Source organism: Balaenoptera physalus (assembly GCF_965194825.1).
Source record: "Balaenoptera physalus genome assembly, chromosome: 21".
Classification (NCBI taxonomy): domain Eukaryota; kingdom Metazoa; phylum Chordata; class Mammalia; order Artiodactyla; family Balaenopteridae; genus Balaenoptera; species Balaenoptera physalus.
The window spans coordinates 23882029-23907906 of record NC_138902.1 but is presented as its reverse complement, the minus strand read 5'-3'; the positions used below and the strand labels follow the sequence as shown (position 1 = coordinate 23907906).

At 36.7% G+C, this 25878-nt stretch overlaps 1 protein-coding gene and 1 long non-coding RNA gene across 6 annotated transcripts in view; one reads left to right on the top strand and one right to left on the bottom strand.

Moving 5' to 3' along the window:
- The window catches only part of DLC1 (DLC1 Rho GTPase activating protein), a 407206-nt gene that overhangs the window by 95801 nt on the left and 285527 nt on the right, over window positions 1-25878 (top strand). For all 5 annotated transcript variants that reach the window (XM_082444583.1, XM_082444577.1, XM_082444585.1 and 2 more), the window contains 2 exons: window positions 2740-2889; window positions 9964-10104. In XM_082444583.1, coding sequence (XP_082300709.1) covers window positions 2740-2889; window positions 9964-10104 — 291 coding nt within the window. The remainder of the gene's footprint in view (window positions 1-2739; window positions 2890-9963; window positions 10105-25878) is intronic.
- LOC309651755 lies at window positions 19874-23811 on the bottom strand. The gene is made up of 2 exons (XR_014258366.1): window positions 21408-23811; window positions 19874-20428 (listed from the first exon to the last, which is right to left on the bottom strand). It is a non-coding gene; the product is annotated as an uncharacterized lncRNA (long non-coding RNA).

Genomic DNA, 25878 nt, shown 5'->3' with positions numbered 1-25878 from the left:
GCCTATAGTGACAGCATGAAATGGAAGCTCCACTGTAGGGTTCAACCTCGCCAGAATCTGCAAATGCACAGCTCTGTTTTCAGGCATGAGCTATTCGCTGGAGTTTAGCCATGGACATATGAAAGGTTAGAACTTTGCGAAATATTCATACTTGGGCTTTAACAACAAGGACAAAAACTTTATCCAAAGCATCTGATTTGTAGCCAACTCCATTTTGTGACGTTTAACTAATGTGTAACATACTATATGAGTCTGTGTACTTGACACTTCAGGCTGAACATTGTAATAGATGGTGAATAAGGAAGCATCCATGAAGAAAAGGGAAAATCAAAAGGCTTATTTCTCTAAAGAAATATCTTAGACCCAGGCTGTTTTGTTTTATTCTTTTGGCAGATAATTTAAAATAACTTGATACTCAGCCAATGGATTTGAAAAAGTTTTTAAAGCACAAACTCAGCATCTAGTTAATTCAAAGACAAATAGTTTCTGAGGCTACTACTGATAGGTCTAGGATAGCTGCAGGGTATACTGTTTTTTCCAACATTAACTTAGTAGCTGGAAAAATATCAAGATATATTTTCTAAGGCTTTGGGAAGTGTTATTTCACTTGCTCCTGTTGATTTCATTATTATTATTATTCCTGAAAATGTATTGCGTATGCAGTGTAGAACTTGACTCTGTGTCTGCCAGGTAGAAAAACTTCATCTTTGTGCTTGAGGATGTTATTACTGGGGAATGAAAGACAGTCACACAAAAACATACGTGGATATGTATAGAGATGCAAAGAACATTATCTTGCCAAACACAACTTTGGTTTAAAAGAGAAGGAAATTATATAAGCAAACACATTGGGGGAGTAATTAAGGGGACTTTGAGTCTTCTATTCAGGCAGATTCTTCCATTTACTGGATTATTTAGAAGAGAATTAAACTGAGTAATCGCTAATATTTCTGGGACTCTATTTTAAGGTATAAGCAGGGTTTTACTATAAATAATGTTCTTTTAAATATAACAAAGTTCTGTAGCATTGAGGAATATGATGTATAGTAAGGTTCAGGTCTGTTTGCAAATATCCTGGCCCTTCTTAAGCACAATAAAACTTTATGATGACAAAAGTTCTGTAATTCTCTGTCAGAGCCTCATTAAATGTTTTAGACAGCAGGGACAATAGAAGGAAATTGAAGAAATAATCATAGCATGGTACCCTAAAGGAATTAACATAACTCAAAAAAATTCTTAATTTATTCTCAAAATTAATGACTTTGTGGAAACAGGACTAGGTCTTTCAATTTGACATTAATCTTTAAACCAAGCACAAGTTCAGCTTACCCAAATAACTTGTCCATGTTAGCTGAATTAATGATTTTTTGACCAACTTAATCTAATTAACCAATTATTTGACATGTGAAAGATAATTATTATTATTAACAGTCTGCTATTAATATTAACAGATAATTATTATTAATATTAACTAATCTAATTTCATCTATAGCATTAGATGAATCCATGAAATTACCCGAGTCCTCGTTCTTTGGGGTCCCCCCTAATGGTGACTAGGGAATTCAGGGTGATTAAAAGTAAAAGGCCCAAAACAAAAGATCTGATTCAGACAGTCACCTCATTCATACCGCTACTAATCCCATCACCTCAGCAAAGCCTCCAAATTACTCCCTTGTGCCGGCACCCCTCAGGCTTCCATCATGGTACAGTTTCCCTTTGAGGTCACCACTGATGGTCCTTTTAAAGCTGATTTCACCCAGGTAAATATCTCAGACAGATGAGAAGATGGCAAGGGCAACATGAGTCACAAATGATGACTTGCCTCAAAAGGGCTGGTCCTGAGTCTGTGACATCCCTCAATAGATTATGCTTCTAAGGAAACTTACAGCGCTTTCCATGTTTTGTTTTGTTTTGTTTTTTTACCCAGTACTCTGCCCAGCCCTGATATCTTGCACATTACAGAAAGTCTGAAAGTTTTCTAATACTAACTGACTTGATTTGAACACCCAAGAATAGTGAACAGTCATGCCCAAGTAACTCTATATGGTCAGTAAGAAGCTTTAGTTATTTTTATAAACAAAACTATTTCCATAAATATGTCTATATTATAGAGAGCTCAGAATAAGTAACCATTATTCATACGATTGTGGAGGCTTTTTTCAAAAGTGTGTGAAAGAAAAGAAGCTTGAAAATAAATATTGGCAATGACATAGCTTGAAGCAGCAGTAAGTAAATGGCCCCATGCAAAAAAACAAAACAAAACTGAACAATCCTGCCTTGTTTGTTTCTTTTCCTATGTTTTACTATACTCAGAAATATTCATCCAAAAATATTATCTTGTATGCATCCTTAAATATCTAACCCGCAAACAATTATTAGTATGTTATAATTGATTTGTACTCTGACAAAAGAAGAGTAAATATACAACTTTTCTCAAGAATAATTAATCGGAAATTGTAAGTAAGTATCAGTACTGATATGATGTTATACTTCCTTTTCATTGTGCCTTGCTCTAGAAAATATATATTTAATATGCATGTAAAATGCTTTCTTGGCAGGTGGTCAGTATCTTTCCAATGAAGAGCACATTGATGGTACAGAATAGAACTTCCCTTCCCCCTTAAGTAGAAGACTGCCTATTATTCAGTGTCCTTTTTGTCACATTGAAGAACAGAGAACTTTTTATTTTTTCCAAGAAATGGCCTTTCAGATTCAGTAACAACATGTTCTGTTCCTCAGGAAATAAGAGAAGATCGAGATAGGGTGCGGCTAGACTCGATGTTGTTGCTGATCATGAAACTGGACCAGCTTGATCAGGACATTGAGAACGCTCTCAGCACCAGCTCTTCTCCGTCCAGCACACCAACCAACCTTCGGCGGCAAGTCCCTGTGAGCTTCCCACTTCCCACTTCTTTGCATGTGAACGTGATGTCTCTACTTCGTATAGTCCCTCTTGCAAATGAAACATCTTGGATGGCCCCACTACCCACATGTGACCCTGATAGTGTTCCATAAATGTCACTCAAATCATTCTAGGCTTCATGCAGAGTCCATAAGAGAAGTGTGTGACTCAAAAGAAAATGGTTATTATTAGACAGGAAAGAGGGTCATTTTGGGAAATTATTTTGCTTCCTAGTGATCAGATTCTGTTCATTGTCATTGTTTCCCTAATTGTTGGTCTTCCTTGATATGCTGTAAACGCCATTAGCAGTGCTCTGTTTATCTTGTTTAGTGTCTTATTTCCAGTGTCCCACAAATTTACATTGCATATAGAAGATGGTTAATAAATATTTGCTGGACAGATGGATGAATGGTTGGATGGATGAATGGTTGGTTGGATGAATGTGTGGGTTGATGAATGGGTGTATAGATGGGTGGGTGGGTAGGTGGATGGATGGATGGAGGGATGGATGGCTGGATGCTGGTTGAACTAACCAAGCATATTACAAAAAAGAATTTAGATGAAATCAGCTTGAGAACACTCTAAAATTCACTTAGTGAAAGACAATGAATAAGACAGAGTGAAAATTTTATTCTACTGTGCATTAATTTCAAATAAGATAGACACTCCTATCAGATTCTAACACTCAAAATAAAATTTAGAAGACATAGATTCCAAAATGTCTATACACTTTACATATTTAATATTAGCTTCAATTAAATGGCTTAGTTTTTGCAGATCTAGCAAATGTGATGGTAGAATTTACTTATAATTAAGCCATGCATTCCTTTTCAATTAATCTATCACTTTTGATATTCAGTAATCAACACATTAAGTCAAGAAATTTTGTAATTACCTAAGATCAAAGGGGTGGAAAATGTTATATATACGTATATATAAGCACCTTTCAAAATAGAACTATTCTGTATCAAATTCTTTAATTTGTATAGTTCTATTATTGATTCCGAAGTTATTCAAGACTCATTCTGACTGTGGTGCAGAATATTTCAAAGTCAATAAACAAGTTAAAATAATAGCTAACCTTAGTATATACGAAGTATTAATACTGTTCTAAATGCGTTATGTATGTTAACACAATCATTCCTTACTACATTGTTCAGATGAGTAAAAAGAATAGAGACAGTAATTGTATGTGCCAGAGCTGGCACAGAAGCCCAGCCAGTCTTGATTCAGAGCCATGTCACTCAACCACTATCCCATACTGCCTTTCCTAGCTGGCTGTAATGGAAATCTGATAGCTTGAGCAAAAAATATTTTTGATTAAAAAATGAATAAATATGAAATTAAATGCTTTGACCTAGAAAGCTGGTAGGAATGACATTTTTCTTTTAATAATTTTTCTTCATCCTTCAGGATTCATCTCAAATGTTTCCTTTACAGTGAAGTCTTCCCTAAATCTCCTTCTGTCTTCCCAGACAGAATCGCTTACTCCATCCCTGGTGCCGCCGTAGCGTCTTGCACATACTTTAGTAGGACAGGCACGCAGATGGAGGAAACGCAGTGAAAGTGATCTCCTGAGGCCAAAAAGAAGGGATGTTTTCTCGTTTACATATGAAGGGTGTAGAAGCTTCAAACTCATTTTCATCAACACTTTAAAGCCCAGTTTTTCCATAGGAGATGCTTCTCAGTACTTTTGCCATTAACGTAGGTGTGGAATACATTTTCTCTTTAAAGTTTTCTGGTGTGAATTGCTGATCTCTCCCTGTCTCTTTAATTGCTCCCCTTTCCCCTCTATATTGACCTTTCCTCAATCCCATGTACCTAGGGAAAAAAGCACAGTCCAGATTTCTGCTAAATACAACTCCATGTTGTTGTCTCCATCTCAGAGAGCAAAATAGCCCTTACCTGCTAGATATGGTTCTTTGTTGAGTGGTAAAGACAATGCAAAACAAGAGCTAAGGTGGGTGATGATTAGGATTTGTCTGCATCTACATCTCTGCCTCCATTTAAAGTGTAAACTGGATTTTATATTGCATGCACTATCTCATGGACCATCACCACCCTTGCTGAACAATGGTTAATTCTGTAAATAAATATGTATTTCTGAGTTTTTAGTTCAACAGATACTTGAAATAGGCCAAATAATACAGTAGAAACATAAACTTTGGAGTCTGCAGGCCTGAGTTCACATGCCAGCTGTACAACTGAATATCTGAGAACATAAGAAAAGTATTTAATTTCTCAACTTCAGGTTCATGTAAAAAAAGGAGACATTGTTTCCTACTTAATGGCTTGTTGGGAGGAGTAAATGAAAGAACACGTGTGAGATGCATTGCAAAGATCTGGCACAGAGTACATATTTAGTATTTGTTAATACCATTGCCTTCTCTCAGTATTTGTTAATACCATTGCCTTCTCTCATGTACTCACTCACACCAGACACTGGGTTAAAGGTAAATAAGACATAGCCTGCATCCCTAGAAACTTCTTTTTGTCTCTGTGTTTTTCTAGGTCGTCCCTTTTTCTTTATTTCTGTTCCTTGGTATTTAAAGCTAATTTTAACATTCTCTTGTCATCAAAATTTTTTCCACATGCGATTTCCATTCCTTTTGATAACTGTACCATGGAATAAGTGGATTATAACAAATAATTATGACCTTGATTGTCCACCAAGGAGTACTGTCCCAGATTCAGAGGAGAAACCCCCTCTGCCACACCCTCATACTCCACTGTGAATGTACAGTTTAGCAAGGAGGGCAAGACATGCAATGAAACAGTGACCTCAGTTTGAGATTATTTGTAAGAAAAGGCTGGAGTGAGTTGTACATATAATAAAGGGGGTAAAGAATAATATGGGCTGGAGTCTTTAAGAATGGCTTCAAAGAGAAAAAAATACTAAAATAAGGGTAGATGTAAAAATGTATAGAAGGCTGCCTTGATAGAGCCTGACAAGTGAGGGTCAGGCAGATCTGAGCTTTAACGTCAGCCCTGCCACAGAACATGAATTTGGTCAAGTTACTTGCCTTAAGCTTTGGCTTCATCATCCATCAGGTGGTGATAATAATATCTTCCACATAGAGTTTGTGAACATGGAAGCAGAGAATGGCTATACAGTATTGTCTTTAAATGGTAAAATTTTTTTTTAATATTTATTATTTCACCTCAGAATTATTGTATTGTTAGAAGGGTGCAAGGTTACCCTGTTATTTGCCTAATCAGATCATAAATAAGAAGGCAAAATTCGTGCAAAAGATTCCTGATAAACATAAATGTAAAATATAAATGGCTTGTAAACTACCTGCTACTTATGATTATGCATTTGATGTTTATAAATAACCTGCTATTTATGACTATCCATTTGATGTTGATTTAATTTGAAATCTTAATGAATCATTTTTCTCTTAGGTTAAAATGTCTTTTCTGTGCAAAAAAGAATAGATGACCCTTAATCTGAAAGCACTCAGGGCATGAGAAATTTGGTTATATGTTTTACACACACACACACACACACACACACACACACACACACACTGAAAGAATTTAGTATTATGTTTCATATTTATTATTGTTATGTATGTCTTTTGTACCCTTTCTGTTTTATCTTTGTTTTCCACTTTTTTCTTCTCTTTTTTTTTGTAGCTTTATTGAGATAGAATTGACATACAACATTGTATAAGTTTAAGGTGTACAATGTGATGATTTGATACAGTTTTTTTATGCAAAATAATTACCACAGTAAGGTTAGTTAACACGTCCATAAACTGGTATAATTATAATTGTGTGTGTGTGTGTATGTGTGTGGAGAGAACATTTAATATCTACTCCCTTAGCAACTTTCAAATATATTATACAGTGTTGTTAACTGTAGTCACCAAAATGAAGATTAGATCCTCAGAACTTATGCCTCTTATAACTGGAAGCTTGTACCCTCTGACCAGCATGTCCCCATTTTCCCCACCTTCCAGCCCCTAGCAACCACCACTTCATTCTGTTTCTATTTTGGCCTTTTTTTTAGATTCCATATATAAGTGAGATCATACAGTATTTGTGTTTCTCTGTCTGGCTCATTTCACTTAGCATAATGCTCTCCAGGTCCTTCCATGTTGTCACAAAAGGCAGAATTTCCTTCTTTTCTATGGCTAAATAATATTCCATTGTATATATATATACCACATTTTCTTTATCCATTCATCCATCAATAGACACTTCAGTTACTTCTGTGTCTTGGCTATTGTGAATATAATGCAGCCATGAATATAGGGGTGCAGATGTCTCTTTAAGACAGTGATTTCATTTCCTTTGGATGTATATGCAGATGTGGACTTGCTGGATTATATGGTAGTTCTATTTTTAATTTTTTGAGGAACCTCCATACTGTTTTCCATAGTGACTGTACTCATTTACATTCCCACCAACAATGCACTAGGATTCCCTTTTATGATAGCTGTCTGACAGGTGTGAGGTGATATCTCATTGTAGTTTTAATTTGCATTTCCCTGATAATTAGTGATCTTGAGCACCTTTTCATGTACCTGTTGGCCATTTGTGTGTCTTTCAAAAAAATATCTACGCAGGTATTTTGCTCAGTTTTTAATCAGATTATTTGTTTTTTGCTATTGAGTTGAATGAGTTCCTTATATATTTTGGATATTAACCCCTTATCTAAGGTTTGCAAACATTTTCTCATAATTCTATAGGCTGCATCCTTCATTCTGTTGATTGTTTCCTTTGCTGTACAGACGCCATGTAGTTTGATATAGTCCCATTTGTTTATTTTTGCTTTTATTACTTGTGCTTTTGGTGTCATACCCAAAAAATTGTTGCCAAGACCAATGTCAAGAAGCTTTTGCTCTATGCTTTCTTCTAGGAGTTTCACAGTTTCAGATCTTACATTTACGTCTTTAATTCATTTCAAGTTAAGGTTTGTGAGTGGTGTAAGATAAGGGTCCAATTTCATTAACTTGCATGTGAATATCCAATTTTCCCAACACCATTTATTGAGAGGACTATTTTTTCCCTATTGAGTATTCTTGGCCCCCTTGTCAAATGTTAGTTGACTGTATATGCATGCTTTTATTTCTGTGCTCTCTGTTCTATTCCATTGGTCTGTGTGTCTGTTTTTATGCCAGTACCATACTGTTGTGATTACTACAGTACTATAATTTGAAATAAGGGAATGCGATGGCTCCAGCTTTGTTATCATTTCTCAGATTGCTTTGGCTGTCCAGGGTCTTTTGTGGTTCCATAACAAATTTTAGGATTTTTTTTTCCTATTTCTATGAAAAATGCCATTGACATTCTGACAGGGGTTGCACTAAATCTATAGATCACTTTGGGTAGCATGGACATTTTTCACAATTTTAATTTTTCCAATTCAGGAACATGAGATATCTTTCCATTTATTTGTGTCTTCTTCAATTTCTTTCATCAGTGTCCTGTAGTTTCTAGTGTACAGATCTTGTGCCTCCTTGGTTACATATTAATATTTGCCAGTTTGGTTATTCTTTCATAAAACAATATTTATGAGCATATTCTAGGTGTCAGGCACTATTCTAAGCCTGGGGAATGTATCAGTGAACAAGATAGGTGAAGCCCCTGCTCTTGTGATGCATAGATTCCAATAAAGGGAGACAAAAAAGATTTGAAATAGAAATGAATGAAAGGTGGATAGATGGTCAGATAGAGAGATAGATACATACGTACATACATAGGTAGAGATGATGGATGGATATTGTTGATACGTGGTAGATAAACAAGGTAATAAGATTGTAAAATAGAAAATGATACACTGTGGTGGTTGAAGAGAGGAAACTATTTTAGCTTGAACTGTCAAAGGATGCTTCTCTGAGGTAGTGATATTCAAACTGAGAGCTGAGTGACAAGAAAGGGACAGCAAAGGGAAATACTTGGACAAGGGACAAGAAAGGGCATAGTCCCTGCCATAAACACCACCTTGGTGTACTAGGAGGACTGACAAACAGCAAGTATGGCAGAGCATAGAGAAACAAGAGAATGATAGAGCCTAAGACCAGAGAGTCGGGGTTCAGGGTAGATGATATTTAACAATATGGGCCATGGTGAAGTTGAGATGTCGAAAGAGTGGACGTAAAGATTATCAAATAATTTTCTCACATTAAAATTATAGAGTGATGTGTGCCTTCACTCCCTCCCCTTTGCATTCTCCTCACCCTTGCCTTTCCTCTGTGTTCTCACATATAACACAAAGATATCATTTGGTAAATTAAATGCACAGCCTTTGGAGGGATTACCGTGTAATTGCACTCATTCAACAGACATGTCTTATCCACATACTGTGCACTAGTTGCTCAGAAGGCATATGATGTTAATAATAACAATATTTACAGTAATGCCCAGCATTTAATGAAAATGATTATGTGCCTGTTACATGCACTTTGCATATATCTTGCTTAATCTTCATAAACCTGTATGAGTGCATGCTATCATTATACTCATTTTCAAATGAGGGAATTGAATCGCGCATGACAAAGTGTAATTCCTGCCCTCAAATAGCTTATAGTTCATTAGATAGACATACACTTGAGCTAAATGATTCCAGGCTATTATGGTAGGTGTCACCATGGAGATCTGATGGGAACATAGAAGAGAGTGAGGTGAGAAGAGCTGAGAACTGTCTTTTCATTTGACACTCATAACCCTGTTGCAAGAGAGATGTAGAGTGAGTTACTCAAAGTCACACAATGAGCAAGGGTTGTCTATGGACTTCTTCCTCCTGACTTATTGCAGTGTCCCGGCTAGCTGCCCCTACTGCCCTTTCCAATGCACAATCAGCTGTTAAATTATGAAAGTAGTTTACTCTCTCTTTTTCAGTATTTGCATTCTAAAATCAGACCCTCTGAAGAGTACAATTGTTAATACAAAATAATGCTTGGTTATGGGTGACGTGTCACTGTCGGTTGTCATAACTCTGTGGTGTGTCCATGTGTCTTGGGAGAAGGAGGAGGTGGAAAGGTGTTGGAGGTGGGAGAAAGGCATGTAGAGAGTGTGGACATGCCCTTCATATCAATGTATTTTTTTCATAGGATCTGGAATCAGGATCTGAGAGTGGAGCAGATAACACTTCGGTAAATCAGACACAAATAAATCTGTCTTCTAACACCGAGTCCACTGACCTACCATCTTCCACCCCAGTGGCCAGTTCTGGAACCAAACCCAAGTCTATGGTAAGTTGTTAATTATAGCAGTTTCCACATGAAGTGTTGATTATTTTCAGGTAAGAGTTGATATCTCATCCATTCAGTTTAGAAGAAATACTCTTGGATTCTTAGTTGCAGTGACTTGATAGTACTTAATTAAGTACAGCCCAACATATGCTGTTTTTTTGTTTTATAAATGCTTACACAAGTACTTTACTAACATAGGTCATTGTTCCAGAATTATGCAAAATATGGTATTAAATTTTATTACTGGATACGCAGAACTTGAAAGAACCAAGAATGCAAAATGTAAAGATGATTCTCCCTATATTATTATTCTGACTAAATGGCTTACCAATGGGAAAATTAATGGATGGATGGATGGATGGATGGATAGGTAGATAGATAGATAGATAGATTAAAAAGTAGAGATATATAAGGTCATACACATGATAAGTTTTATGTGGGTATTAAATGACATAGCACATGTCAAGTGCTTAGTGAAACGCTTGGCACAGAAAAAATACTGAAAAAATGTAAGCTACTATTGTTATTATTATGATGCTTCATAGACTTTACAATGCTACCAAAACAAATGAAAAGGAGAATTACTACATGTAATAGTATAGCACAGTGAATTGTGAATAGAAGTTATTTTCCTTTAAGTAAAAAGTTGAACTGCAACAGGAAAGCAGTATTTGACTCTAAAGGTAACATTTATGGAGGAAGTAATTACTACTTCAAATATCTAAAGTCCCAGCAGCTCCAAAATAACCTTTCCTAGTTTAGTGAAATCATAGTGTTGTATTATTTTTTAAATGCCCATGTTAGCTTAACACAGAGAAACAAGTTTGGATTGCTTTTCTGCCTGCCTTTAAAATAAAAGGCAAATCTGAAATAAAACTAAAAAGAGAATACTTGAATTTAAAACATAGTATGTATGTTCAACTGCAAGAATATCTAGAGTATTTTTGATGGAATAAATATTTATTGAACACCTACGATGTGCCATGTGTTATACAAGATAAAAAAGACTTGGAGAGCAATAAAAATATATTCTCTGTCTTTAAATATCTCACAGTCTAGCAAGGGAGGGAGGCATGTAAACAATGAAATGCAATGACATGCTGTATGGTAGTGCTGTATATACAGGAAATAGGAGGAAGCAATGACATACTACCCAATGCTATTTTGCGGTACACTGAAAAAATAGGGTCAAAAATAATGTGTGCCAATGGGCAGACTGCAGTGACGTGGTGCTCTTCTTTTCCACAATCGCTAGAGAAGGTTGAAATGCAAAATTCAAATATGAAACTCAACAATCTCATTTTACCACGTTCTTATTAAGGAAAAGATAAAAGCCTTTTAAGAGTTTTAGCTTGAAGGTTTGGGAACCATTGGAGCATTGGCTTTTTGAACACTGGGGACAGGTGTGGGGCTGACATATAAGAAGTAAGTAGAGGGACTTCCCTGGTGGAGCATTGATTAAGAATCCGCCTGCCAATGCAGGGGACACGGGTTCGAGCCCTAGTCCGGGAAGATCCCACATGCCACAGAGCAACTAAGCCCGTGTGCCACAACTACTGAGCCTGTGCTCTAGATCCCGCGAGCCACAACTACTGAGCCCACGTGCCACAGTTACTGAACCCCGCGCACTTAGAGCCCGTGCTTCGCAACAAGAGAAGCCACTGCAATGAGAAGCCTGAGCACTGCAATGAAGAGTAGCCCCTGCTCGCCACAACTAGAGAAAGCCTGCGCACAGCAACAAAGACCCAATGCAAACAAAAATAAAATAAATAAGCAAAGGTATTAAAAAAAAAGTAAGTAGAAAGGAAGGTGAATTCCCTTTTTTAAAGGTATTTATGCTTAAATTAGCTCTTTAAAGCACCTTCTATTGTCCCTAAGAGTGTTCTTTTCACTCTAACATTTATTCTGTGTTCATCTTTTACTTTAGAATAATTACTGTTGGCATCCACTATTTCTCCCTTGAAATGTACATATTTTAGAGTGTAGTCTCTTTATAATTTGTAACCATTGCTACAACTCTGTGTGCAGTTCCTTAGTCTTTTTTCAATGCTCCCGTGCTTATAAATGTGGTCAATATATTTCCATTGAGCAATGTACATATTTTTATGGTAACCATCTTCAGTAAAGTTTTAGAATGAGAAACATAAAACCATCAGTTTTCCTAGGACTTTAATCCCTTAGAGTACTTTATAATGGGTCCTTTTTCAAATTGTTCATGTTTTGCCGTATCAGTTAACCAAACTATTCACCCCACAGGCAAAATTAAGAAATAATTAACATCAATTGTTGAACAGAACATATTTTTTCATGCACTGCAAATCAAATATTAACTGAAAAGTTGCCAACTTGGAATAAAATCAGAAGTGAAGATGTATCCAGCTGTTCAGGTGTGACCTGGGCACACGATCACAACTTTGTAGTGATGCCACAACTCACTAGTCAGTGAGTGATGAGAATCATTATGCAATTGACTCAGCCTTGAAACACAATATTCCACTTCAAGACACCCAAAACCTATTTAACACATCTTGATCAATACTGCAGGTGGAGTTAGACAACTGGAAATGCAACTCTGTTCAGCTACTGAACTATAATTTAGTCAAATTCTCTAACTGGCCATGAGAAGTACCCAGAGGGGAAGAAAACACTCTGCTATCAAAGGCAACTGACTTTTAGGAAATTTCTCAAAGAAAATGACCAATTAAAAAAGTAGCTTGGGAGACTGGGATTGACATATATACACTATTGATACTATGTATAAAATAGGTAACTAATGAGAACCTACTGTATAGCACAGGGAACTCTATTCAGTGCTCTGTGGTGACCTAAGTGGGAATGAAATCCAAAAAAGGGGATATCTGTATACGTATAGCTGATTCACTTTGCTGTACAGCAGAAACTAACACAACATTGTAAAACAACTGTACTCCATCCAATAAAAATTTTTTTAAAAAGTTAGCTTGAAAAACAGGCTTTTGTGTTGGCGGAAGGGCTGCTTTAATGTGAGCATGTGTGTGTTTTATTTTTTGCTGGTTTTGGTGTTATTATTATCTTGAGTATTCCCTTTTTACTAAAGTTAGACAGTAAGTCTTGAGCCATGGATCAATTTTATGTTTTTAGTTTTTCCTGGGTTAAAATATTAGAATGAAGAATTTTACCTATTTTATGAGATATTAAACAGACACTTTTCCTCTCAATTTGGAGCTTAGGGAATAATGGCAGCCTGGCTACTTCGTGAAAAGAAAGAAAACTCTAGTATCCTACAGAGCTGTTCTTTTCACTATGAACTAAAATTTCAATTTTAATATTAAGTAGAAACATTAAATTCAAAGAACACCTGCTTCTAACATCCACCTAAAATGAACCAACCTTCTGCTCCATAGTGTCAGATTTTTACAGAATGCTTACTTTCATCTCAGAATTATTTAATGTTACATTTGATTTGCTGCTATGAATCTATTTATAATGGTGACTGACTACCACAAATATTTGGCTTTCCTTTTGTGTGTAAGGTCTTTGGATTTCTAAGTGCCAATTTTTCAATAAGACTTCTACTTTTATATTTATTATTAGAAGGGGACCAATGAGTAATCTTCAGATTTTTCATAAATACTGTGTATATATCATGCTGAAAATGGAGCATTAAAGTAGATTTCTGAAATGTATTTGACACAAAAAAATTTAAAAGTTAAAAGGTAGGAGATCCACTACCAAAAAACACATTAGTAAAAACAAGGTCTGGTGCTGAATGCCAAAAATCTCATCAATTTCTTTCTTAAATTCTTGGTTTTGTTCCTTTGAGGCAGTCTCATAATGCCTTTCACACTACACACTTCTGCGAACAATGCATGTGTAGTCATAATCATTTTTTATACAGTGCTTTCATTCACTGCAGAACAATATTCTGACATCCCTCTAACCAGGGTATTCAGTTGCTTGAGTTGTTCCTGCATTAATTAATATAGGGTTGTTACATGAAAGATTTTAAAGCTGGGCACTAAAACCCCACAGGTTTTGTTGTGGTTGTTGTTTTTCTTGAAGATACTGATTAGTGTAGGTGGTCATTAAATTAGTATTAATCATACATTTGTGAAGAAAGAGACCAAGACTGAGATAAGAAAAACAACATATTTTATTTGTAAAATAAGTACTGGAGGAACAGAGAGGGTGTTCTGCTGTGTATACTAACATCAGCTTCATAGAGGAGACAACCCCACTAGTTGCCATGTGATAGAGAGAATTCTAACGACCGGAATGAGAACCTCAATCATTTGGGCATTTGGGAACCCCAGCTAGATAGTTTTGAGTGTATCCTAAACTATCTAAAGGAATGTTGGAAGATACTAGCATTCATATCAGAATGTATTGAATGTTGGAATTACAAAATAACCCTCCTTTGAATATGTTAAAAATAGCAGAAATTATTAATCTTCATTATTGTAATTGCTACAAGGTGAAAAAAGACAAATATATCTTATTCCAGCTCAAGGTGGCAACAATAGGTCTATTTCCACAGACCGAATACACCCCTAATCTTTTCATCATTACCACCAAAATATTGATGAGATAAATGAGGGTGGAGACAGCAGCTCATGGAGGCGGTGGGAGCTGAGGGCAGGCTGAATGCCAGAGACTGCCGACTCCTCCCAAGAATGGTTCAGAGTAAATCCTGCCTAAATGCTGCTGGAGTGTGACCGAAATAAAGCTTCAGGAGTATGTCCTGACTGCAAGTTCATGATCGTTTCTAGATGACTTTAAAAAAGAAAGTACTCCAATGCCACAGTCAACCTGATATTTTAGCCTCTTTTACCAACAATTTCAAAAATTGCATGGTCAGTGTAACCTATTGTTGAAGAAAAAAAAAAATCTCTCAATGTGACTCTGAAACACAACTGTTTATGCTATAGTCAACTTAGTGAGACACTTACATACAGTCTATTATCTTTCTCCCCTCTGGCATAATAGAAGCAAACAATAATTTTTGGGTCTGACATTCACTTGTTAATAGTATTGTCCTCCCTAAAAAGCATAAATGTTTTGAAGTGGAGGTAAAAAGGAGGGTGATGACATTGTGTATGAATTTTGACATTACATTATTTTTAATGAATGCTGTTAACGTTTAAGTCATTTAAAAACAGGATCTTATTTTTTTCCTTTTTTCACCCAATGAGATATGGTCTAATCTGCTATGAAACTATAAAATGTTTTTGGCATTAGTCCCAATTATACAGCATATTAAGGAAATTAAGGCTGATCCAAGAAAGAAGAGAAAAACCATCAGAGGTTCCTCATAATTACTTTCAATGTAAACCAAGTTTTATATCTAAATGCAATCACATATCTCATACATGTGATCATTAAGCTAAAGTCATTATGCTTGTGACATATTAAATGGTAGGCACTAAAATTGAAAAATAGCATGTAGATTCAGGAGTCCAAATCACATCACTGTCAAGTATCATTTAAACCGCAATTCATATGCAGAATTTTAGTAGGTCCCTATTTTGTTTTACCAGGATATTATTCTATACTTTTGCTTAAGTGATTATCAGATTTTTTTTAACAAAGCTAGTGATTTTCTCTAATGCTGCTCACTATTTAACACAAAATAAAGGGATAAAACATTGTCTTTTTTACAAATGGGAACTGCAAATACTCCTTTTTACTGAACTCTTGGGGGAAAAGTATTAGGTAACATATAAAATTGACTAGAATTTAAAGAGTATTTCATAATGTCACATATGATAAGTAAAGAAAATAGCATAGTAAAAGGAAAAATGACACACATAGAATTCTTAAAGTTTAGTCTGAAACATCAAAAAATTTGAATTAGTACAATTTACCACTTTGCAAACAAAAATGTAATGGTCTTAGAAAAATGCGTTTGATTGTAATGCTTTTGAATTTGGCAATTTAATTTTGACATAGCCAAGCAATAACATTAAAGTATGTGGATTTTTAAAGAAGTATTTATTCACTAAGATCCTCATTGTTTATGAGAAAGAAAAATAAGCCAAATCTTATAGCTTTTTTAAGGAAAAGTGAGCCACCAGAGAGCTGGGGAAAAAATGTTTTTAAAAAGGAAATCATTCTGTGATTATTATAATGAGATATTTCTTAGAATTCTGATTCTAAAGTGTAGAGGATTCCATTCACATATTCTGAATTTTGAAATAATAAATATGTAATTCATTAACCTTGGGCTTTGAAAAAGAGAAACATTTTTCATAACCATTTGCTTTTCTATTTAAAATTATTCAAAATTCTCTCATTTCTTGTGTTTGAAGATACTGACATCTGTTTCCAATCTATTTACATGTTAATTCATGATAGTCTTGTTTGGGATGGATTATTTGATCTCCACAATAACCTCCTCACTTAAGACTTTTCACTCAGAATCTAGGAGTTTCATTGTGCCAAGAATAAGTACAACTTGCATCCAGATATACTGATCCTTAATACTAAAGTCTGAGCACATGGTGTTTAAGTAATTTTTTGAGTTGGATAAATTGTTTTTCTGTTTTGTTTGTTCCATTTATAATAACCTGGCTAATTAGACATCTGGAGCAGAACTCCTACAACCAAAAGAATGATGGGGAAAATGGAACATAAAAATGAGAGGACAGTAAGAATTGAATAGATTCCATTAGGGCAAGAAACAGTAAAAAAAAAAAAAAAAAAAAAAAAAAATCTCTGCAACCTAAGATTTGGTCATATGAATAGTACTTTTGTATGTTATCATCATTACAATGAGGAAAATTTAGTTTTTCCATGTGCTGATGTTACTTCTCGAATCCAGCTCATATTTTCCTCCAAGAGAAATAACAACTTCCAGTTATTTCTGGGCAATGTAAAATGGCAAGCCAACGGCATGCCACATCACAGCAACCAAGAATATAATTCATAGCATTGAGCAATAATAATAACCCGTAAGCCATTTTCACAGAGCTCTCTTCATCTCAAACAGAGTTGTCCCCAAGTTCTAATTATATATTTGGTGTTTCCATTCTTTTTCTGATTCCCTGCTTTGATTCTTTGATTGATAATTAATGCTGCCCCTGGCATTTGGTGGCCTCTACCCTCACTTCTTAAAGACAGTTACAGTCAGTTGAAATGCTTAACTGGGGATTCCATGTGAATATTCAGTAGCCGTTGTACAAAGTTTATACAGAGGGCTTTTGTGACTATAGTTTTGAGCTGTCTACCACATACCAGATTTCTAAATGAAAAAGTAAAATCAGCAACCAAGCATTTGAGTATTCTGAATGTCACACATCTAAACAGTTGGTGTCGTAACAAAAATATGAAGAGTGTCATTTACTCTTTATCTTCACTCTTTATCTTTTTCAAGGCACAGTCACTTGAAAAATATCAATATTCTTGATATTCTGCTTACTTAATGAGAATTTTATATGCTAGTTTCTTTTTTTTGAATGAATGAATGGTTCATATTCCTTAGATTATTGTTGCCACTCTCACTTTTTAGTGATTCTCTGTTCTTTCCACTGTGACAACTTGGTGTAATCCAGGCAACTTCTGAATTAGTAAACTGCTTCAAAGGAAAATCAATTGACACTCATGAAAAACAGTTGTTTCCTTTTTACTGTAGATTGCTTTATCCATTTTATTTTGTTGTTGTTCTGCTGATTCATGTTGAAGGCCCTACCTTTGTATAAATACTGTAGTAATTTACTGAATGGGAATTTACCACATTAGTCATTCTGTGAAATGCAGAGAATCATACAAATAGGCAATAATAACAATAAATCAGTGCTGTTCAGACTGTGCACTCTGGGCACCCCCAGAACTGCCTTCCTCTTCCTGCCCCAGCCAGACTTATTTACTTTTATCCCTTTTATATATTGGCCTTCTGAATAAAATCCTCTTTGATCAATCCATAGCATTAATTTTGTTTAAATCCCAAACTAAACGAATTATACGGGTGAGAAAGACATTGGAGAATTTTTTCTTGGGTCCAGATAGCCTCTGATTTCCAAGAGCATCCTGGCGAAGTTGCCTCCAGAACTTCTCTGTTGCTAGGGCAACAACCTCTGGGTGCCAATAAGAAACAAAAAAAGTGGGAGAGAGAGCAGACTCTGGATCGGAGCAACTCGACTTAGCCTGGGTCTGGAATTCTGCTGAAGCAGATTATTAAATTCTATATTGCAGACACTGAGCTGTAGATAGATAGTTTTACATTATTTTTTACTGTCTATTGGGGAGTAAAGTCAGAATTTTATATAACTTTTAATAGATAAAAACATTTAGAATTCAGAACTAGTAGAATTTCCACTTAAATGTATTTCCTAAGCAAATATTAACTAAGTATTAAATTTTACAGTTTGAATTTCATGAATATATCAAAATCGTGCAATTATTTCCCTACTTATAGCACATCTGTAGTTTTTTTCTGTATTAAATACAATATTATATAACACTATGATGATAGTTCTACAAATATTTTTATCTGAATTTCTAATATCCTCTTATGTAGTTACATAGACTAAAAAAGACTTGCATATTTGCTAAAGAGCAATTTTTTGTTTCTAATAATATTGAACTTTTAAAATATTTATTAGAACACCTTAATTTAATCAGAATGTAAAGAAAACTATTATTAGCCATGTGTAATATATCTAAGTGATGTATTCATGTCCTTATGAAATTATTCTACATTTTATTAAACAAAAGCCTTTCTAATTAATAATATAGCTAAACTCTAGTACTATTAATGTTGTGAACATTAATGTTATAAAACTCAATTCTTTTTTTTTTTCCCAAAAAACTATAAGAACTCACTATGGCTATGTGTAAGCCGCTGTGCTGGACACTGGGATAGAATTTAAGAAAAAACAGAGGGGGGAAATGACATGATTGGAATCTTTGGAATCAGACCCGGGACCAGGAATTGCCCAGAGAAGCTTTATTGGTGAATGTTCTTGGGAGACAGACATGCATAGAAGTGAGGAAGGCAGAACTGGTCAGAGAGCAGAGTTGGCTGAGCTGCAATGCAGTAACAGTTGCAGCCTTGCCTAACTCTCTGCAGCTCTCTGGAGCTTGGGTGGCCCTTCAGAGTTGTCCCAAATTGAGACAGGGAGGCTGGATCTCTGTATCTCTGCACTCTTAGGCTGCCCCTAGAAAGTGATGTAGTCTTGAATGAGGCAGTTCCTTGCTGTCAAGGGCATTTCCCAAAGAGGGAAACAGACGTAGCCATTGGCAGCCACTATTCCCAGGAGCAGGGGAATCGGCCCTGGAGGGGGAATCTGGGAGTAGCTCTGCAGTCTCCACCACACATGTCATGGCCTTCACCTTCATGGGGAGCACTCTGTGATGTAAGCAAACACGTGGTTATGAAAAGATGTAATAAGTACCAAATTAAAGTTATACCGAATCTAAGGATTAAATGTTTAAGAAATGTATTAGTTCTATTAGAGAAGATGGGAACCCTTAGGTAAGACTTCCCAGAGGAAATGACAATGGAATGTGGTCTTTAATAATAACTAGGAGTTTCCCAGGTGAGGAAAGGGGAAAAGGAATAGAGTGTAAAAAAATCAGAAAACAAACAAAAAAGCAGTCTGCTCACGGCTTATTGGTAATTGAGTAAAGAATGGGATACATAACTATACCTGGCAGAAAACGTATCTAGAATAGCCTTTGGGCAAGTTTGTGGATAACTTTCAATACCCCATCCAAAAAATCTACTTTAAGGGAAATGCGAGGATGGCTTTTAAATAAGAAAACAAAATGATTTGATTTATATTTTATATAAAAAGAACTAGAACTCCACAAATTCAGGAAAAAATGTAATCAGAGTGTACGGGGTCTAGGAGACATCGAAAGGAGCTAGGAAGAGCAAATAAACTTTTGTGACAATGATTTAGGCCAGGGAGAGTGATGACCTGAAGGGAACAGCAATAAGGAACAGGGAAGATACACTATTGGAGGTAGAACTGATAGGGTTTGAAAACTGAGCTTTTGCAAAAAAGACGAGAGAAAGGAAGGATTAAGTGTGGATTCAAAATTTGTGTCTTGAAAAAGTAAGACAATGATAGGGTCGTTGACTAAGATAAGGAATAAAGAAGCAGAAGTAGGTATGAGGAGAAAAAGCAGTGTTTTTTTCTTTAAATCAACCTTATTAAGATAAAATTTACATACAATAAAATGTACCCATTTTAAGTATACATGCTTCCAGGATGTTTTTGATAATAATGGAAAGAAGGAAAGACAGAGGCTAGCAGAGGAAGTTTTATTGAGGGAAGATTTATCATCTTTTCTTGCATTGTTTAATTTTTTTAGGAATGTAGTCTTGTTAAACATGTACCACCTAATGGAAGAAATCACAAAACAAATTAATTTTTCCACAGCAAACACCCATGGCAGCTACGTTTCTCCCTCCCTGCTTAGACAAAAACTTAGGGACTCTCATGGCTCTTTCCAGATATTGTTAAGTAACACAATCATTTTAAATTCCAAAATATGGAATTTTTGGAATACTGCTGTCTTGAATCAGAAATGAAAAAGTTCTGTCCCTATAATAATCAACATTTCAATCTTCCTTTCCTGTAAGGCTCTCCCCTCTCTTCTAGTTTTGTTCTGCTAAGGCAGGTGTCTGCTTGCAGCCAGGGAAGATTGGGGGTGGAGAGTTAGCTTCCTTTTGCATTCTAGCTCACCACGTACATCACTTGCTAGCAGCTATGTCAGGGAGGTAAAAGGGAGAGGAGCACAGAGAAATCCTCACTGGAAGAGCATGAGTGCTCTGTGGGTCTAGGAGATATTCAAGGATCTCTCACCTGCTGTATCAGTTATCTTTTGCTGTGTAAAAAATCATGTTTAAACTTTGTGGCTTGAAACATAATTTATTACTTCTCATGGTTTTCAGTAAGTTCGGAATTTGAGAGAAACTCTGGTTTAACTTAGGGTCTTTTATAAGGTTGCAGACAGGTGCCTGCTGGGATGCTGTCATATAATAACTTTACAGGGGCTTCAAGATCCACTTGTAAATTGACTTATGTGACTGGCAGATGAGTGCTAGAAAATTGGTTCTTCTCTATGTGGGTCTCTCAGTGGGACTACTTGAGTGTCCTCATGACATGGCACCTGGCTTCCCCCAGAGTGAGTAAAAGAAACCAAGGAAGTCAAACTGGCATGCTTGCCGTATTCTATTGGTCACACAGACCAACTCTGGTTCATTGTGAAAAGGAACTAAACAAATGCATGCTTACAAAAGTGAAAATTATTGAGGGCCATTTTGAAAACTGGGTACCACAATTTGTCATGTCTCTCCCACATGCAAAGACATTCACCTCCTCCAGAGGCCCCCTTAAGACTCATCTCATGACATCTTTGCAAAGTCTGAGGTCTTGTCATGTAAATCAGATCCAGGTTCCGATGAGACTCTTTAGGTACAGTTCGTCAAGTACAGCCCCTCAAGTATAGTTCCTCTTGACCTGAAGACCTGTGAACACACCCAACATACAATGGTATGACAGACACAGCATAACCACTATAAACTTCCCCATTCAAAAAAAGGGAAAATGTGAGGCACTTAGAAGTCACTTGTCTATAGGAAGTCTAAAAAACAGCAGGGCATATGCTTGAAGGTTCTTGGCTGGGAATCATTTCTACTACTACGTGGTTTCTGGTTCAGCCTTCTGAGATGCCCTTAGTTCTGCCTTTTGATTCGTTCCTTTTTCTTATGAAATGACCACTGTTTTTACAGCTGAGCAGTTTTCATCTTGGTTTCTGCCTGTAGAGGGTTGGGAGGTTCATGGCCTTCTATTGCTTTTGCACTGTCTCTGAATCTTTTGTTCCAAGATGGAGATGTTTCTACTAGTGCAATCTCTTTAAAACTTTGTACATTTCCTGTTTGTCTTATCAGGGCTCACTCCATTAGATAAAAGCCACACTTACAAATCTCTTCAAGATAAACCTTTCTCTACCTTAGACCCCCCTATTGAGGCTTCTGAGAGTCAACGCCCTGGTGATTCTTAAAAACTCTATTATTTAATGTAAAGGATCTGTGACATATACCCCAGAAACCCTTGGAGAGCTTTTTGTCTGAACAGTTCTCTGAAGTATTAGCTTAGATATATCTGAGGACTTTACCTTTAGACCATACTGTCTTGGCTGTAACCTGGATTTGATCTTACCCAGAAACCACTTAATTTTAGCAACATTTATTGTCTGGAGAGACTGGGAAGAAACAGAGACTGGGAAGAAACTTGTCCCTCCCCTTTTGCACTTTAGTATAATAAGAAGTCAGGCAGCACCTTTAACCCAACTTGGAAATCTCCTTAGCTAGATTACTAAGTACCTGAGGTACATTTTCTACTTTCCACATTACTACACAACAGTACTGCTCAACTTTCTGCCACTAGATAAAAAAGATCCCTTTTCTCCTAATGACATTTTCCTTCCTTTTCTTTAAACTATAACTGAAAGCTTGCTCAAAGGCCATCCAGCTTATGCTTATGCAACAGTATCTTTGACGTCCTTTAGTCTTTCAATATCACTCCCCTCATGGTCCATCTAGCATTCACCTGCCACCCGAACCCAAAGCCGCACCCACATTTTGTCAGTTTTTAGGTTTTTTGTTCTAGGAGCGCCCCATTCCTAGTGTCGAAATCTGGATTGGTTATCCATTGCTGCATAACAAATCAACCCTGATTTAGTGGCTTAAAACCACAGTGATCATCTGTCGTGTCTCATGGTTTCCATGGACCAGGAATGCAGGAGTAGCCTGTTCACGCAGTTCTATCTAGTACTGTAGGGCCTCTCATGAGGTTGCAGTCATGTGTTGGCTGAGGATGGAAGATCCCCCTCCAGAACGGCTTACTCACATAGCTGGCAAATTGCTTTTTCTTTGCATGAGTCTCTCCATGAGACAGCCTTAGTGTCCTCGCACCATAGCAGCTGGTTTCTCCCAGAGTGAGCAACCTAAAAGACCAAGTCAGAAGCTCCAATGCCTTTTATGAACTAGTTTTGAGAGTCCCACACCATAATGTCTGTTATATTCTATTGGTCGTACAATACTGATCAACATGGGAGGGGACTAACCAGTGCACGTGGACTAGGAGAAAACGATCATTGAGAGCCATCGTGGACATTAGCTACTGTATCTCTAATTCTCTTAATGTAACTCTCTTTTCTATTTTTGCAGGTCCCTTATTTTTCCTGCAGCCCCTAGGAATGTAAGGACATTTTTAGCTTCTCCCTGCTGAGGCTAGTTTACACCTCTAGTCAGCCCTCTGAGCAGGTCCTTAAATGATGCCATGGGGTACATCTGAGATCCATAAGAAATACTAACACTGCCTTTTCCCTGAGCAATCTAGGAATTGACCTGATACTAGGACAGCCACTTTTCCTTTGGCTCATCCCCAGCTAGGCCGCCCAATCAGGTCTTGTCAGGCTCCCGTGGACCCCATGCTGTAGCGACACATATCCTCTCCATGTCTGAAGGATCCCATTGAAGTCCCTCTAACCAGCCTTGAAATTAGAGCAGGCTCCCTACTCACCTTTCCTTGTGGGAAAGATGTGGGAGAGAACTCATAGCACCCCCAAATCTCTCTCCAAAATCACTTTATTGCAAATATCTTCTGATTCCTGATGCTATTCGATTCTTCAGGGGAAATTGAGAGTTCTCTAATGCAGTGGTTCCCAACCTTTTTGGCACCAGGGACTGGTTTCGTGGAAGACAGTTTTTCAACGGACCCGGGGTGGGGTGGGGGTGGTGGCGGAGATGGTTCAGGCGGTAATGCGAGTGATGGGGGGGCGGATGGAAGCGGCAGATGCAGCTTCGCTCGCTAGCCGCCGCTCACCTCCTGCTCTGTGGCCCAGTTCCTAACAGGAACTGTTAGGAACAGTCCCCAGGGGTTGGGGACCCCTGCTCTAATGCATTCTCCTCCAAATACTTTTTGCAAGATCTACTCTTTTTTTCTGTCTCACAACTCACTTTGATATCGAATCTGTCACCTTAGAGTTTAAATCACAACTTCAGTTTTAACATCCTATCACAGGGATCTGTGTCCTGAGCTGTGATTATGACTGCCAGGGAACACATTTCCTCTCTGCTGCTGTCAGAGATAAGAACACTGAGCAAGATGAAACCACAAATTCAAGGTTATGGTGGTACTTTTTTGTCAGTCACTGAAACTGTATTCAGACAGGACTAAAGATAGGTACACACAACCCAAAAGTGAATGAGTACCACTCTTCAGTTCCTTGACAGGCCCAGCTAAAGGCAGAGCTTATATCCCCCAAAGGAGGGAAAAATATTTAAAAATGGGTTTTCTTTAAAAACATTAAGTCAGAACACAGGCTGATCAGGTGACATGTTAAAATATTACAAAATAGTTTGTATGTTGACTAACAATTGAGCTGTAGATTAACAAATTTGAACACAATAAAAAAAACTGATGATGACAGAGGTTTAAAATGAATAATTGTATTCTTGCAGAGAGAATAAAAAGTGTTTAGCAGTTTGCCTAGACTTTCACTTTTTTCTGCTTTGGGGTCTACATGACATAATTTTTTGTTTATTATGGGGCTTGATTTCTTCTTCCGCTCTAAGAAGTACTGAAGAAACATCCTTCCCATAAGAGTCCATTTCTTGGGAATTGTGTTGGGAAAGAGGTCCAATGCAATGACCAGGGATGGATCCTGCCTGGCCAGGAGTACTGGACGTTCAGTTTGGGGCTGAGCTCTAGAAGCTTCAGTAGCTTCTTGGGATAGAGAAGGATGGGTTTCAGCAATAAGTACACCTGTTGGGTCTCAAATGGTCAGATCAAGCATGGATGGAGGGAATTAGGTCAGGCTGATTCAGGGGAGTAAAGGAATATATTCTGACTAGGGAGATGCCTGGGCAGCAGGAATAGGCCCCAAGGATACCTGCTTATATTCAGACTCAAGCTGATAGACTATTTTTTAAGCTTTTTGAAGTAATAGGATACTAAATGTAATTTTTTCTTACAAAATGCCTGAAAACTTTCATTAAAATATTGCCATCAAACCAGAAAATAATTATGTGGCGAAAACTATACGATGCCATTTAAAAGCAGCAGGCACAAAATTTAAATCATTTCAATGTTTTTCATTAGTTACATCATGTATTTATTATTTTTTTTTACAATTATGCTAGTATATTTCTGAGTTACATAGACTAAACAACATTACTCATTTAACTGGCTTGAAGAATATTGTCATAGTGGATTGTCCATAATTCCATTTGCTGTATAAATTGCAAGGGACATTACAAGGACATGAGCTGTATGCTTCCCTGTGCATCTTTTTACTTCAATTCATTAGTAAGTTACACACATAAGGGAAGTTCTGTTACTCTTTCAGGCTGATGTAGGGCTTTTTTTTTCTTTTAAATATTTGTAAATAAATAAATTTACACCTAGATATATAGATAGATAGATAATTCTCCATGGAAGAATGTTTTCATGTTTTTTAAATTGTGTTTCTATATAATGCATTTACAGCATACAAGAACATTCCTTCAACCCAAACAGATATTTTGGAGAAAAATTCTAACACATTTAATATCTTTCTGGAACATAAGTTTGAGTTCCATATGTATTATTTTAAGATATTATTTTTACTCCAAGAGAAGTAAAAATACACTACTAACTAAAAATTCTATCTAGAGGGACTTCCCTGGTGGCGCAGTGGTTACAAATCCGCCTGCCAATGCAGGGGACACGGGTTCGAGCCCTGGTCCGGGAAGATCCCACATGCCGCGGAGCAACTAAGCCCGCGCGCCACAACTACTGA